General features: G+C 42.9%; 1 protein-coding gene across 2 annotated transcripts in view; it reads right to left on the bottom strand.

Annotated features, from left to right (window-relative positions):
• Positions 1-1,150: 1,150 nt before the first annotated feature.
• MTUS1 (microtubule associated scaffold protein 1) overlaps positions 1,151-16,967 on the bottom strand; it is a 157,839-nt gene continuing 142,022 nt past the window's right edge. For both annotated transcript variants that reach the window (XM_052661294.1, XM_052661295.1), the window contains 7 exons: positions 14,681-14,895; positions 12,759-12,864; positions 10,970-11,043; positions 10,732-10,827; positions 8,616-8,732; positions 4,870-4,967; positions 1,151-4,280 (listed from right to left, as the gene is read on the bottom strand). In XM_052661294.1, the coding sequence (XP_052517254.1) occupies positions 3,986-4,280; positions 4,870-4,967; positions 8,616-8,732; positions 10,732-10,827; positions 10,970-11,043; positions 12,759-12,864; positions 14,681-14,895 (1,001 nt within the window). In that variant the 3' untranslated portion in view covers positions 1,151-3,985. The remainder of the gene's footprint in view (positions 4,281-4,869; positions 4,968-8,615; positions 8,733-10,731; positions 10,828-10,969; positions 11,044-12,758; positions 12,865-14,680; positions 14,896-16,967) is intronic.

The following is a 16,967-nucleotide window of genomic DNA, read 5'->3' as shown; positions in this document are numbered from 1 at the left end:
TATGATATAAAGTATCAAAAAATATTAAACTTTTTTTTTAAACTGCTGCACTCAGAATGACTAGTTCTAGATTAGACATTTAGTAAGAACAGCATTTTTTTTGTTTGTTTTAAAGATTGTTTATATAGGTTGTACTGGGTCTTCATTGCTGCACGTGGGCCTTCTCTAGTTGTGGGGAGCAGGGGCTGTTGTTCATTGCACTGCACTGACTTCTCGTTGCGCTGGTTTCCCTCTCTCACTGCAGAGCACAGGCTCTGGGCACGTGGGCTTCAGTAGTTGCAGCTCACAGGCTCTAGAGCCCTGGCTCAGCAGTTGTGGTGCACAGGCTTAGCTGCTCTGCGGCACGTGGGATCTTCCCCAAACAGGTATCCAAACAGTGTCCCTTGCATTGCAAGGTGGATTCTTAACTACTGGACCATCAAGGAAGCCCAGCATGTGTTTTTAAATCCTTAACGTTCAATATAAAATAGATGCACAGGTTAAGGAAGATTCCACTTTGTTTAGGCTTATTTTTACCATCTTCAAAATATGTAGACTGTAGCTGTTCCAATTTTCTTATACAGCAGAAATTATTATTAAAACCAGTAAAAGTTGATTATGTCTCAAATACCCATAGCTTTGAATTTAGAAAATCTTGAGGTCTAGCTCTGGGAGCTAAATTTCAGCTCATGTCCAATTTTGTGGTTGCCATGGAAATTCCTAGGAAATAGGTTAAGAGGAGACAATTCCTATGGTTCAAACTAGATAACACTTTGGAGAGTGAACTATGTCAGAGGATGCAACCCTTATATTGAATATTCCAGCATTATTTATTTAAGTAAAATATTTTCCATCACTCCAAACTGAGCACAACTATGGTTGTTTCCACACTCCTATTTTTATGATGTGCCAACATTTTGCATCCTAAGTGGTAACATTGTTTTCAAGATAATGTTAAAGTTCTGTTTTGCTTCCTCTCTCATCATCTCCCATTCTCTGAAGATGTTTTGTGTTAACTGTGTCAGAATGATTACTCCAGAACCTAAATGGCATGGAGGACGCAGGGAACAGCGCAACATTTACCACGTGCGGGGAATGGATGGCAAACCCCACTTTGGCTAATGATGCTGAGGACAGCTGGAAAGTGAGCAGAGAGAGATTCCAGGAGGTGGCAGTGAACCTACGTTCCCATTTATCAGAAATGAACATGAAAGGTTACATACATAGTCAAGCATCAGAGATAAAAGACTTTAGACACAATCACTAGTAAAACAAAACAAACAGTGCAGCATGAATATCAGTCCACTTGGTCAGTTCAGTTGCTCAGTTGTGTCTGACTCTTTGCGACCCCATGGACTGCAGCACGCTAGGCTTCCCTGCCTATCTCTTGCTCAGACTCATGTCCATAGAGTCGGTAATGCCATCTCACCATCTCATCCTCTGTCATCCCCTTCTCCTCCTGCCTTCAATCTTTCCCAGCATCAGGGTCTTTTCACATGAGTCAGTTCTTTGGCTCAGGTGGCCAAAGTATTGGAGCTTCAGCACCTGAATATTCCAATGAATATTCAGGACTGATTTCCTTTAGGATTGACTGGTTGGATCTCCTTGCACTCCAGGGGGCTTTCAAGAGTCTTCTCCAACACCACAGTTCAAAAGCATCAATTCTTTGGCACTCAGCTTTCTTTATGGTACAACTCTCACATCCATATATCTACTACTGGAAAAACCATAGCTTTGACTAGACTGACCTTTGTAGGCAAAGTAATGGCTCTGCTTTTTAATATGCTGTCTAGGTTGGTCATAGCTTTCCTTCCAAGGAGCAAGCATCTTTTAATTTCATGGTTGCAGTCACCATGTGAAGTGATTTTGGAGCTCCCCAAAATAAAGTCACTGTTTCCATTGTTTCCCCATCTATTTGCCATGAAGTAAGGGGCCAGATGCCATGATTTTTTTGAATGTTGAGGTTTAAGCCAACTTTTTCACTCTCTTTCATGTTCATCAAGAGGCTTAGTTCTTTGCTTTCTGCCGTAAGGGTGGTGTCATCTGCATATCTGAGGTTATTGATATTTCTCCTGGCAATCTTGATTCCAGCTTGTGCTTCATCCAGCCTGGCATTTCACATGATATACTCTGCATAGAAGTTAAATAAGCAGGGTGACAATATACAGCCTTGACATACTTCTTTCTCAATTTGGAACCAGTCTGTTGTTCTATGTCCACTTCTAACTGTTGCTTCTTGACCTGCATATAGATTTCTTAGGAGGCAGGTAAGGTAGTCAGGTACTCCCATCTCTTTAAGAATTTTCCATAGTTTGTTGTGATCCACACAGTTGAAGGCTTTAGTGTAGTCAATGAAGCATTAGATGTTTTTCTGGAACCCTCTTGCTTTTTCGATGATCTAACAGTTGTTGGCAATTTGATCTCTGATTCCTCTGCTTTTTCTAAATCCAGCTTGGACATCTGGAAGTTCATGGTTCACGTACTGTTGAAGCCTGGCTTGGAGAAATCTGAGCACTGCTTTGTAGTGTATGTGTAAGTGACAATTCAAAGATCCACCTCTAGTGGCCTGAACCTGTTCTTACTATAGGGGTTATTTGTAAAGGCATTGAATGTCAGCTGTGCTGATTGGTAAATACTGACAGCACAAGCTTGACACATGCAGGGAGAGAGAAAAAAGCCACAGTTTTTCCTTCTACTTCCCCCAACGTATTAGAACTGGGGGAGGTAATAAGTGATGTTTTGAAGAGAGACTGAAAAGCAACTTGGAGAAGAGCTGGACAAGCCACATTTTCCTCTCACTGGCTGGCCATTCTGCTGTCTTCCCCAGGACAGGAGATTCCTCAAAGGTAAGTGAAAATTTAGCATTATCTCCCCAGCCTGCACTATTAGCAAGGTGCTTCTAGTCATCCATAAGTACCGAATCCTGTCTTTCCCAGTTCTGTCAGCTATTGACCCTGTTTTGTTTTTCAATCTCTCTAGGATGTCCCCAAATTTGTACTTTGGAACCAGGCCCTGGTTTATTTGGAAAAGTGGTCAGCACCTTGAAGATGAGCTGGCTTTGGCAAAGCATACTTTGTCCCAGAGAAAAGTAGGAAGGAGGTGGAAGGTTTGCTTTTGTGGCTCTGGATGGGGGAGGGAGGAGATGGGGATGGAAGAGAAGAAGCCAGTTGAAATCACTGAGAATAGCTCAGATCAAGCTAAATATAAGGCAGAGAGCAATCCATGGGTACTGCTCTTTCTCTATCCAGATTTTTTCTTTTCAAGCAAAATTCAGTTCAGTTCAGTTGCTCAGTCGTGTCCGACTCCTTAGGGTTCTGCATTTGCTCATAGCCTGAGAAAATGGATTGTAGTATTTCACGTTCACATGGGTAAGTTAAAAAAAAAATTAGCTAGTTTCGACTGACACAGCTGAACACTGAAAAGCTGCCAACAAGTTACTCAAAGGGATGCAGAGAAGGTACAGACCCGGGCAAGTCAGAGCTGTTGCTGTGGCCCCCTCTTCCCCACCAGGGCAGAGGGCCGAGCTGGCCGGTAGTAAAGAATCCTAACTCCAGCAACTATTGCTCTTCCTTCTATGGCTTCTGCAGAGATGTCTACACTGACGACTGCTTGACGAACACGTCTCCAGAGGTGCTCAGCTCAACACACACCAAGGGAAGCAGTGTCCAACACACGACACTCGGGTCCATCTGCTCCATCCACACAGCCCCAGTCAGACCAAAAGAAAAATCACGAGAAGGTGTCTGGTGAAGGTTATATAAATTACAAAGGTTATATAAGGTTACAAAGGTTATATAAATCTTTATCTTAACAGGCCCCTGAGAGTTTTCCCCTTTACCCATAGGTGAAAAAGGCAATGACCAAGGTTTTTCCCGCTCTGTAAGTGCTTTGTGCGACAGTGTCCGTGTAGATCCGTTCCCATAGCATCTTTGGACCGGGTCGGACACCTTCCTCTGGAGTCCGGCCTCACGTGGGAGGAGCCGGTTCGGGCCATGGCTTCCCACTTCTAGGGCGGGTGGTGCGCAGTTGCGGGCGGGGTCAGTCCTGCAGAGATGCTGTCTGTCTCTCTCTGGCTCCCAGGAAGGTCTTCTGGGTAAGAGACACTGGGGCTGGGGAAGGAGCCGGAGTTCCGAGGCGACTGAAAGGGGGCAGCGGGGGACGTGGGGGACCTCTTGGGGCTGCACAGGTTCCCATTGTGGAGCTTCCAGAGCAGCTCCTCGTTCTCCATGGAGAGGCGCTTGTTGACCTTGGACTCCTTCTCCAGTGATTCCTGCAGGACCGCTTGCTCCGTGGAAAGTTGCCTGGCAGACAGAAAGGAGCCAGAAATCATGTGAGTCTTTTTTTTTTTTTTAAGAAGCTGAAACAAAATTCTTACTGGTTTAAATTTGAGAGCCCCCAGATGATCTCTGGAATGAAAGCAATTGCTGTACACAGGCTGGGCTGGCAGAGGAACAGGGAAGTGTGAGCTGGAGCCAAAGGAAAAGCTATACGTTGAGGCAGTTTCATAGTAGACCTAATAACGCACCCACAGGCAGGCTGTGTGTCTCAGGACCCTCATAGGTGGTGGGGGCCCGGGCGGGGGCTGTTTCCTGCTTGGGGTTTGTTTGCTATTGTGATGATCCTTCTCTGAGGGCATTCTCCACTTCCATCATCCAGGTTTCCCTGGGAAGGGAAGGCATGCCCGCTGAGGACTCAGCCTTTGGTCCAGGCCCCTTGGGTAAGTGAAGGCGCCATGGGCTGCAGTCATTTCCCAGGCAGAAATCAGAACCTCTTTAACCACTCGCTTCAGTCCAGGAGGGACAGAAGTGGACCGTGCTAAGAAAGTAACACTCAGTGTTCATGTCTGAGGCAGGAAGGAGCTCAGGGCAAACAGGACAGTGGCGTTGTTACCTTGAAATTGCCATGTGCTTGTCCATCCGAGCTTTTAGTTCTTCATTCTCCTGCTGGAATCGCTTCAGTTTATCTACCAGCGCTGTGTTATTGTCCACCTTGGCATAAACGAGAGTGTCAACATTCATACATTAAAAATTACATAAGGCCCCTGATTCCGTGAGGTACCTTCCTGACACCAGTGTAGACTACAGAGATTTAATTTAGGAAAGTTTTTTTTTTTTTTATTCTTTTCAAGGTTAACAGTATTTTTATTTTATTTAAAAAATTTATTATTGGAGTATAATTGCTTTACGATGTTGTATTAGTGTCTTGCTATACAACGAAGCCAATCAGCTGTATGTATACAGATATCCCCTCCCCCTGGATCTCCTATCCCACTCCTCTAGGTCATCGCAGAGCACTGAGCTGAGCTCCCTGCTTCCCATTAGCTGTTTTACACACGGTAACATATATAGGTCAATGGCTACTCTTAATTCAGCAAAGCTGAATCATGTGTTGAACGTCTCTACACTGATGCACTGCAAAAGCGAATCTACTGCAGCAAAACAGAGCACACGGATATTACTTTTCAAACGTATGCCAGGGCATGTGAAAACACACCCCCCCCCAGGGGTTACTGATTTGTTCAAGGTCACGCTGTTTTAGAATTCCCAAGAACTGGTGCCCTGCCCTTGGAGGCTGTGCCTCTTTCAGTTTCACGGTGAAACTGTTGGCCAGGCAGCCAACATTTATCAAAGACCCTACAGATTCTTATGGTCAATTTGGGGGGAAAAAAAAGAAAAAAATCCCACATTCGATGAAAACTCAGTTCGTGGCAGTGTTTAACACGCCCTTAATCATGGTTTCCTGGTGACTTGTCAGCATGTCCCTCTGAGTGGCCACAGGGTGCAATCCACAGAGCTCTGTGGAGCCTCAAAACAAAGAAGTGCATGACAAAAGGCACCCCTCCTTAGCTGAACTAAAGACATGTTTATTTTCCTTGAAAGTTTAGCCTGGGAAGGACAACAGGCAAGCAAACTGATCTGCGAGATTAAAGGAGAAAAGCCCAGAAGACACTGAATCAGCTAATGATGAAGAGCTGAATACACTCTCCTGCTCACTTTCCGAAGGTAAGACTTCATTACCCTCTTGGAGGAGACATCACAGCTCCGTCCAGCTTCGTGCTAAGTCCTTGTCACTGCTGCCTGTGACGAAGCTACTCTCATTTCAACTCTGCAGTGCTGGTGTTTTTTGTTTTTTTTTTTTTAATTGGAGTATAATTGCTTTACAGTGTTGTTCACTTCTGCTGTACAACAATGTGAAGCAGCTATCTGTACGTATATCCCCTTCCTCTTGAGCCTTCCTCAGATTTCCAGCTCTCTGGGTCATCGCTGGGCACCGAGCTGAGCTCCCTATGCTATGCAGCTTTCCCGTGAGCAATCTGTTTCACACACAGTAGCGTGTGTATGTCAGTGTATGTCAGTGTACCCTCTCAGTGCATCCTCCCCTCCCCTCCTGGGCCCACAGGTCGATTCTCTACGTCTGTGTCTCTATTCCTGCCCTGCACGTAAGTTTGTTACCATTTTTTTAGATTCTACATATATGCATTAATACACCATCTTTCTTTTTCTCTTTTTGACCTACTTCACTCTGTGTGACAGACTCTAGGTCCATTCCCATCTCTACAAATGACCCAATTTCATTCCTTTGTATGGCAGAGGTACTATTCCATTGTATGTACGTACCACATCTTCTTTATCCATTCATCTGTTGATGGATATTTAGGTTGCTGTTGTAAATAGTCTTTTTGCATTGTGGTTTTTCTCAGGGCATATGCCCAGGAGTGGGATTGCTAGGTCATAAAAAACTGAAACTGCAGTTTCAGTTTTTTAAGGAACCTCCATACTGTTCTCCATAGTGACTGTACCAATTTACATTCCCACCACCACCATCTTATTATCCAGAAAAAACTTAGGACAAGCCAACCAGGTGAAATATCCCCCAAATGTGACTAACATGTAAAATAGAGGGAGCCTTGGAATTTCCAGGAAGTATAAAGGAATACAAGATAAAAACACAAGGTGGGAAAATCTGAGATTAAATACTGGGTAGTGATTGGCCTTAAAATAGTATCTCTTCAATTCCTCATTTTACTGGAGAGGAAACTAGCCCTGGGAACCAGTTCTCAGAGCTAATGATCAGCAGGGATAGTTTTTTGTTTTTTTTTTTTTAATGGAGAAAGCCTCTTTGCTTTCTACGTGTCTTATTTTTGACAAAGGCATGGAGGTTACAAATAAACAAGGTAACGGGGCTTATCTGTCATCATATCAACCCCTCCTTCTGCATATACACCATGCCAAGCTGACCACGGCAAGGGACAGAAATACTTGTGGATCAACGAAAATGAAGACGGACGAGTAATTTACAGCGGAGTCTGATCTTACTGCACATGAGGGCTTGAAAAGTTTTGATGTGTGAGTGGCAGCATATGGGACAACGAGCTATTAACAGGATTATCTGAGTCAGTGCTGGCGGCCACGTGGGCAGGCACGGGACCTGATAGATCAGGGAGGTCTGTCCGTCTGGCAGAAGCTGGTATATACCAGGTTGGGGCCATTAGAGACCATGAGCTCTTTCCTTCCTTTACAAAAGCAAACTTTCCTGGTAATTCAGAGCATCCATGTATCCACATGGGGGTTAGCTCTTACCTCCCTTGAAAGGTAATAGTCTCTAGAAGAAAACCAAACAGCAAAAACAAACAAACAAAACAATGAGTAACGAGCGCCTTCCATGCTCCCTCTTGTCCAGGGCTGGTTTGGGTTTGACTGAGGCACCTACTCAACACTGAGTCACCTACAGTTAGGGGGAGAAGGGACAACCTCCCATGAAGCCCTGGATGGACTCCCCACACGCTGACGTCAGTTGTCTGTCCTGGTGGGCACAAACTAAACTTTATTCCTGTTTTTCATAGCACTGCCTACTTGTCCAACCAGGTTAACTGTATAAACGTGCAGTTCTTTTATCACAGTGTAATTCCCATGAAGCAAGATGAAGAATTGAGATATTTAGCAAGATTGAATTGCTCTGAGGGGATTAAGGACACAACTGATTTGAGCATAAGAAAGCCCTTGAGCTGCTGCTGCTGCTGCTAAGTCACTTCAGTCGTGTCTGACTCTGTGCGACCCCATAGACGGCAGCCCACCAGGCTCCCCCTTCCCTGGGATTCTCCAGGCAAGAACACTGGAGCGGGTTGCCATTTCCTTCTCCAATGCATGAAAGTGAAAACTGAAAGTGAAGTTGCTCAGTTGTGTCCGACTCTTAGCAACCCCATGGACTGCAGCTTACCAGGCTCCTCTGCCCATGGGATTTTCAAGGCAAGAGCACTGGAGTGGGGTGCCATTGCCTTCTCCGGCCCTTGAGCTGGTGGTATATTAAATAACCACTTTTACATTATTTAAACATTGTTTTTATGCAGGTGGCTATCCCCAGGCCATGGATATGAATGACCTTTGTTGTTATTTTTCTAAACACTGACTGCTCCTTTTTTGCATGTTCCTTGGGATGGGGGGAGCGGGGGGCGGGGAACAAAAAACTGTTGCAGAAGGCAGCAATGAATAAGCCTTAAGCTAACATAGAAAAGAAAATGTAATCTCTTTTACCTTTCCTATGTTTTCAAACATCTCTAGACACGAAGACCACCCCATGGATCTAGCTCAGAGGCCTCAGGTGTTACCACGCTCCGTAAGGCTCTGCATTAAACTTACCAGTTTCTCCATCTTCATTAACTTGACGTCCTGCTGGCGCAGCTTCTCATTCTTGATCTCCAACACAGCTTTCAGGCTTTCTAACTCTTGCTCCAGATACATGATCTGAGGGTTTTTCTGGAAAAGACACAGCAGGATATGGCTCTGACTGATCAATTGAACATGACTGCATGGCTCACGTTCTTCATACAAAGACATCTTTGATTAGATTTAGAAATTAAACAAGTGGCAAGAGACACTGACCTTCTTTCACAGGTTCAAAGAAAGAGCTAAAAAGAAGGGTTAAGATAAGATGGCTTCCATCTCAAAGTCTTTGGTCTTAAAAACGATATGACGCATTCCACATTTGAAAACATTCTCACTCACTCATGAGTAACTTAATATGTTAAAAAAATATTGGTAGCATCAAATATTTTATGGAAGTAAGAGGAAAGCCGTAGCTTACAATACAAAACAGAATTCTGGCTGCAGAGTATGTTTGGAGGGAGAACAGTGAATGATCGTTCGCTGTAACCTAAGTCAGTGGGAAATACGCGGGCAGTGTGTTTATAGGGCTCTCTGGCAAACAACAGAAATGGCAATCACGTCCTGAGTCTTTCGGATGTTTGCCATGGTAGGCATGTGTTGACCTGGCTGTCCTAGGGCAAAATAATGCCCTGTCAGTGAGTGACATCCCAGCACCTACATGGCATAGGATGCATACATTGTGAAAATTCTATCCAAGATAAATCCTATGTAAGGGAAGAACAGACTGTGAGAGAACACCACCATGGTGCATTCCCTGACTCCTTGGCCTTAATTATGGAAATTCAAGTGAACCTTGAATACAAGTTAACCTATGATACAAGTTAACAGCGCACAGTCCTTTGATCAGATGTGAAATGAGGGAATTCCTCAGACAAGCAGTCAGTGGTGATGGTGTGTCAATCATCAGCACTTTCCTCTGGACAGTAGTTAATGCTCTGGGGCAACCCTTAGGGGGAATCAGGGAAAGTGCCCGTGGGGACCGCTTCACAGAGCTCACTGAGGGACCCCAAAAAAGTTGGGAGGATGCAGAGAAGTAAGGATACAAGTTGGAAGAGAAAGTTAAGTTTACCAGAGAAATTCATGTTTTTCAAAAGTGAGGATTAGCCACACAGTGAAATACTGTTCCGCCAGAAAAAGGAATGAAATGTCTGTACCTGTTACACTGTGCACGAACACTGAAAACAAAAGCGGAGGGAAAGAGGCCAGACACAGAAAGCCACGTGCAGCATGGTTCCATTTCCGTGAAATGTCCAGAGCAGGCACTTCCATAGAGATGGAAAGGAGACTGGTGAGCCGGGAGGGCTGGGGAGTTTGCGTTTGGTTTTATTTTTTTATTGGGGGGGGGGTGTGGGGAAGGATGAGTTAATAGCTGCAGGGTTTCTTTGGCCGGGGGGGGGGGGGGGGGGGGAGGGGAGGGGGGTGATGAAAGTGGAATTAGATCCTGGTGACCAAGGCACAACTTGTGAACTGCTGATCTGCCTTTTTTTTTTTTTTTTAAAGAATGACTGTTGTGGTATATAAAGTATATCCCAATATAGCGAGTTAATTTTTTTTTTAAAGTGAAGTCTTCACATAAAACACTCTGACCCTAATTGAGGCTTCTCCTATCTTCCTGAAGGTATTAGCATAGAAGAAGTGAAGTGACGTCGCTCAGTCGTGCCCGACTCTTTGCGACCCCGTGGACTGTAGTTTATAAGACTCCTCTGTCCATGGAATTTTCCAGGCAAGAGTACTGGAGTGGGTTGCCATTTTCTTCTTCAGGGGATCTTCCTGACCCAGGGATTGAACCCAGGTCTCCCGCATTGTGGGCAGACACTTTACCGTCTGAGCCACCAGGGAAGCCCATTAGCGTAGATGACTAGCAATATATTGGATTTCATCTGTTATGTCAGTTTTTAGAATAAAAAAAAAAACAAAACCCACTAGTAACCAAAGAAGCTACAGTATACAGTTGAAAAAGCATACTGCAGGCTATGAAAAGGACTCCAAACCCATACTATTTCTCTAGCTGCTGAATACTTAATTGACTCTAAGAGACAGTTGAACAGAAGGAAAATTCAATAGTGATGGGAGAGCATACACGACTTACTAAATTTGCTTTCTCTCTTGATATTCTTTTCTGCTCTTCTGATTTCAACTTTTCATTTAAAGCATCATTTTCACTCTTCAGATCACTGATTTGTTTCTGAAACACAGACAATGAAATGAACATGAGTAAACAAGCTGGCACCAGAAACGTGGCAGATGTGCAGAGAAACATACCAAAACCACACAAGCCTCGAGACTGATGACCGGGAGTGTGGGCGTTAGAGACTGAGATTACCTACCTCTAGTGATTCCTGCTTCTCGTAAAGCAGATCCTCGAGGGATTTCTTTTCCATTTCATGGCTTTTCTTGATTTCTGGAAAGAAGTGATTTTTGAGTCAATACCACCCTATGAGATCACTGCATTCGTCTACATTCATTAAAGCACGTGGATAGAAGAGTTGACTATGAGGCATTCTACCTATGTTACTTTACATCTGTATGGTACTTTTGTATAAATTAAGCTACTTGGTCTCAAATTAGCCCGTGAGGTGAGTAGGGCAGCTAATTCCCCTTTCATGGATGAGAACATAGAGGCTCAGAGAGGCCAAAAGACCTCAGGGAACGTAGAGCATGCCTTCAGGTTCCTGGGCTGAGTCTCTGTGCTCTGTTCTAGTTGCTCTTCCTGAAGCAAACAGAAGCCTCAGAGTAAACCCATCTCCAACAGAAAGGAAGAAACCCAGTGTTCACTAACATCTACCCTGGGCCAGTCATTCCACATGTTCTCATCGCTGACCTCACACAACACATCTGTTTTTCTGGTGAGAAGGCCCTGACAAAGCTCGCAGGGCCAGTTCCCACCACACGTCCAGATGTTTCTCTGTAGATACAACAGGTTCAGTGCAAGAGCTTTAGCTACATGGGCACTTATGTTCTGTAAAAAAAAAAATGGCTTCTTATTCTTTTCCTTTTTATTTTCAGTTTTGATAATTTCTTTTTTTTATTTTAATTGGAGACTAATTACTTTATAATATTGTATTGGTTTTGCCATACATTGACATGAATCAGCCACGGGTGTACATGTGTTCCGCAACCTGAACCCCCCTCCCACCTCCCTCCCCATCCCATCCCTCTGGGTCATCCCAGTGCACCAGCCCTGAGCACCCTGTCTCATGCATCGAACCTGGACTGGCGATCTGTTTAACATATGATAAATACATGTTTCAATGCTATTCTCTCAGATATCCCACCCTCGCCTTCTTCCACAGAGTCCAAAAGACTGTTGTATACATTTGTGTCTCTTTCGCTGTCTTGAATGTAGGGTCATCATTACCATCTTTCTAAATTCCATATATATGCGTTAGTATACTGTATTGGTGTTTTTCTTTCTGGCTTACTTCACTCTTTGTATAATAGGCTCCAGTTTCATCCACCTCCCTAGAACTGATTCAAATGTATTCTTTTAATGGCTAAGTAACATTCCATTGTGTATATGTACCACAGCTTTCTTATCCATTCATCTGCTGATGGACATCTAGGTTGCCTCCACGTCCTGGCTATCATAAACAGTGCTGCGATGAACATTGGGGTACACGTGTCTCTTTCAATTCTGGTTTCCTCAGTATGTATTCTTTTCCTTTTACTTTGCCTCTTCTAATAATGATGAAATAAATGATTTTTTTATCCAGCAAGTGCTGTGTACCTTTCCCAACAGTCCTGGTGTACAGAAGTGCCTGGTATGGGCCCTTCACTGTGGGCAGGATGTAAACTCACAGATCCTTCCTAGGATCTGAAGTGGTCAAGCACAGCTACTACCAAAAAGGCCGTAAGGTTCCTTAAAAGTTCACTCTTTCCTAAAAGACTGGCATTTATAAAAACAACAACAACAAAAAAAACTCTTATCTGCCTCCTTAGGGGAAAGGACATGTACCACTCCCAATAAACAATGCAAAAAGAAACCAAGAAACTCTCCAAAACTGAACACCACAGGGCATTCTCTGGAGGGGAAGTTATGAATCATTTCTGTGTGGAAACACACCACGCTGTTCCATGAGCTCTTATTCTATTTTAATAGAGAAAAAGCATTCTTGCCTGAAAGGGAATTTTCATAGGACTTCTTTAGCAATTCTATTTTCTCGGAGTGGCTTGCTTCGATTTTCAACTTAGAGGTTTCGTGGGTAGCATTTAAGTTGTCAAACTGTAACAAAAAACCAAAACAAGTTTACCAATAAAATCAAGTCCTAAGGTGAATGAATAATAGGCGGCAGCATTAGGAGGTGTGACACATTAGCTTGCATTCAAGTCTAAAGGGCTACCAGGCACATGTACAGCTGAAATGAAAGCTTGATATGAAAAGGGAGCAAGGAAATTAAAGAGAGGTTTAGGATGTACGATGAAGTGAAAAACACAGGTTATTAAACACGAAAAGAAGAAATGCAAACCAATGTTGTAGCAGTAACAGAATGCTTACAAAGGGATTATTTCTATGTAGTAGGATAAAGGGATGTTTTATTTTTTAAAATACATCTGAAAAACACCTCCAAAAACATTAATTTGAAAAGATACATGCACCCCAATGTTCATAGCAGCATTATTTATAAATGCCAAGACATGAGAGCAACCAAAATGTCCATCAGAATAGACCAAGAAGATGTGGGGTGTGTGTATATATACGTGTGTATGTATATGTACATCTCTGTGTGTATATATATGCACAAACCATGCAATACCATGGAGGCATTGAAAAAAGAAGGACATTTTTCATTTGCAGCAACATGGATGGCCTTGGAAGGTGTTATGCTAAGTGAAATAAATCAAAGACAAATACTATATAATATCACTTATATGTGGAACCTAAAAATTACAGTAAACTAGGGACTTTAACAAAAAAGAAACAGACCACAGATATGGAAAACAAACTAGTGGTAACCAGTGGGGAGAGGGAAGGGAGAGAGGTAATATAGGAGCAGGGGAGTAAGAGGGAAAAACTATTAGGTATAAGATAAGCTACAAGGATATATTATACAACATGTGGAACGCAGTCACTACTTTATAATAACTATAAATACAGTTATAATCTTTAAAAATTGTGAATCCCAATCTTCCAATTCATCCAACCCTCCTTCCCCCACCCCTCTTGGTAACTGTAAGTTTGTTGTCTATTTCTGTGACTCTTTCTGTATAGCCAGTATTTTATAATAACTGTAACAGGAGCATGGACTTCCTTATAGCTCATGTGGTAAAGAATCTGACTGCAATACAGGAGATCTGGGTTTGAGCCCTGGGTCAGGAGGATCGTCTGGAGAAGGGAATGGCCATCCACTGCAGTATTCTTGACTGGAGAATCCCATGGATAGAGGAGCCTGGCGGGCTACAGTCTGTGGGGTCCCAAAAAGTCAGACACAATTTAGCGACTAACACTACTATAACTGGAGTATAAGCTTTAAAACTTGTGAATCACTGTATTGTAATTCTGTAACTTATATAGTGCCTTCCCTGGTGGCTCAGTTAGTAAAGAGTCTGTCCACAATATGGGAGATCTACTTTTGATCCCTGGGTTGTTGGGAAGATCCCCTGGAGAAGGAAATGGCAACCCACTCCAGTATTATTGTCTGAAGAATCCCATGGATGAGCCTGGTGGGCTACAGTCCATGGGGTCACACATGACTAAGTGACTAACTTTCACTTTCAACCTTTAAAAATTGTGAATAACTATACTGTAATCCTGTAACTTATATAATCTTATACAGCCATATTTCAATTAAAAAAAAATTTAAAGGGTTTAAATTTTATCTTTTTTCTTTCAATCTTTCACTCAACATACATACATTGCTTTGATTGTAAAAATTTACTTTAAAAATTGTTTCATTTATTTAAATTATAATGAAATTCATCAAGGGACTTCCAACAAAGAGAAGGGCATCATAGGAAGACCCTCATCAGACAACAGTTAGAATTCAAATTAACAGCAATGTCCAAGCACATGCTCAGGTTCTAATTCTAAAAGTACAAACCTGCTCCTGCAATTGAGTTTTGTATTTCTCTGCTTCTTCTATGTAGATGCTCTGAAGCTTTTCACATTCCCCAGTGTAAAATTCTTTAAGCCGATTCTCCAGCTCTGTTAGATCAGTCTGGTGCTGCTGGTTTAACTTCTGGACAAATCCTTCATAAGCTATTTGCAACTCATTCCTGGCTTTTTCTAACTTCTCACAGGTGGTTGAAACAGTGACTGAAAAGAGATGGAAAAAGGCAAGGGAAGATGACACTCAGCCTGCTAAATGGCCTACATTCGTAACATTCACACACAGCTGTGATGACTCGGAAAGGAGTACTCAGTTCTCTCGGGACCAGACTCTCAACCATAACAGTACAGAAGTGAAGGGTAAAAGGGAAGGAGAGGAAATGGGCTCTGGCAGCAAAAGGCCAACTGTCTATCAGCAGTAAGAGAAGTCCTTGGGCAGAGCCAGGTTCCCAAGTGAAGAGCACCCTTACTTGTGGTGACCAATCAGTGCATGGGCCTCACGGAGAAGAGGCTCTGATTGGCTGAGGTGTCTAAGGCAGGTCACCCATAGGGGAGGCAGCTGAGACAGAGAAGAAACAGAGAAGGTAAGACCACAAAGAAGAAACAGACTTTAAGCTTGTACCTGATTGGAGCCAATTTAGGCTCATTACTTCAAAAATACAGTAAGAAAAATAAAAGATTATATGGAACACAAATCACCAGAGCATAAAAACTTTAGGAAAAACACATTGAAAAGCCACACTACAATGTGAATAAATTGAAAGGTTAACATTTTAAAAAGGCAAAGAAATCTGATAGACGTAATTTAAAATCAGACCATCCTAACCTTTCACTACCACTGCCCAGAACAGAATTATTAACAATACCTTGCAGAACTTGCACATGAATAAATACCCACACATGCTATAATAAATCCTGAAAGAAATGGGAGAAAACACTTGCAAACAAAGCAACTAATAGGGCCTTAATCTCCAAAATACACAAAGAGCTCATGCAGTTCAATATCAAATGAACCCAATCAAAACAGGCAGAAGAGTCAAATAGACATTTCTCCAAAGAAAACATACAGATGGCCAGCAAATACATGAAAAGATGCTCAAGATCACTAATTATTCAGTTCCGTTCAGTCGCTCAGTCATGTCTGACTCTCTGCGACCCCATGGACTGCAGCACGCCAGGCTTCCCTGTCCATCACCAACTCCCGGGGTTTACTCAAACCCATGTCCATTGAGTGGGTGATGCCATCCAACCATCTCATCCTCTGTCATCCCCTTCTCCTGCCTTCAGTCTTTCCCAGCATCAGGGTCTTTTCAAATGAGTCAGCTCTTTGCATCAGGTGGCCAAACTACTGGAGATTCAGCTTCAACATCAGTCCTTCCAATGAACACCCAGGACTGATTTCATTTAGGATGGACTGGTTGGATCTCTTTGCAGTCCAAGGACTCTCAAAAGTCTTGTCTAACACCACAGTTCAAAAGCATCCATTTTTTGGCACTCAAGCTTTCTTCATAGTCCAACTCTCACATCCATATATGACTACTGGAAAAACCATAGCTTTGACTAGATGGACCTTTGTTGGAAAAGTAATGGCTCTGCTTTTTAATATGCTGTCTAGGTTGGTCATAGCTTTTTTTCCAAGGAGCAAGCGTCTTTTAATTTCATGGCTGCAGTCACCATCTGCAGTGATTTTGGAGTCCCCCAAAATAAAGTCTCTTCCTGTTTCCATTGTTTCCCCATCTATTTGCCATGAAGTGATGGTAACGGGACCAGATGCCATGCTCTTAGTTTTCCATGAGGTATCACCTCACACCAGTCAGAATGGCCATCATCAAAAAAATCTGCAGACAGTAAATGCTAGAGAGGGTGTGGAGAAAAGGGAACCTCCTACACTGTTGGTGAGAATGTAAAATGGTACAACCACCACACAGAACAATATGGAAATTTCTTAAAAAAGAAAACAAAGAAACCCTAAAAATATCACTACCATATGACCCAGAATATACCCAGGGAAAACCATAATTCAAAAAGATGCATGCACCCCAGTGTTCACTGAAGCACTATTTATAGTATCCAACACATAGAAGCAGCCCAAGTATCCTCTGACAGAGGAGTGGATAAGGAAGCTGTGGTACATATATACAATGGAATATTACTCAGCAGTTAAAAAGAACAAAACCATTTGCAGCAACATGGATGGACCCAGACCTTGTCATACTGAGTGAAGTCAGACACAGAAAGATAAATATCATGTAATATCACTTATATGTGGAATCTAAAAA

Source organism: Budorcas taxicolor, chromosome 24 (genome assembly GCF_023091745.1).
Source record: "Budorcas taxicolor isolate Tak-1 chromosome 24, Takin1.1, whole genome shotgun sequence".
NCBI lineage: Eukaryota > Metazoa > Chordata > Mammalia > Artiodactyla > Bovidae > Budorcas > Budorcas taxicolor.
This window is presented reverse-complemented; position numbering and strand designations above follow the sequence as displayed.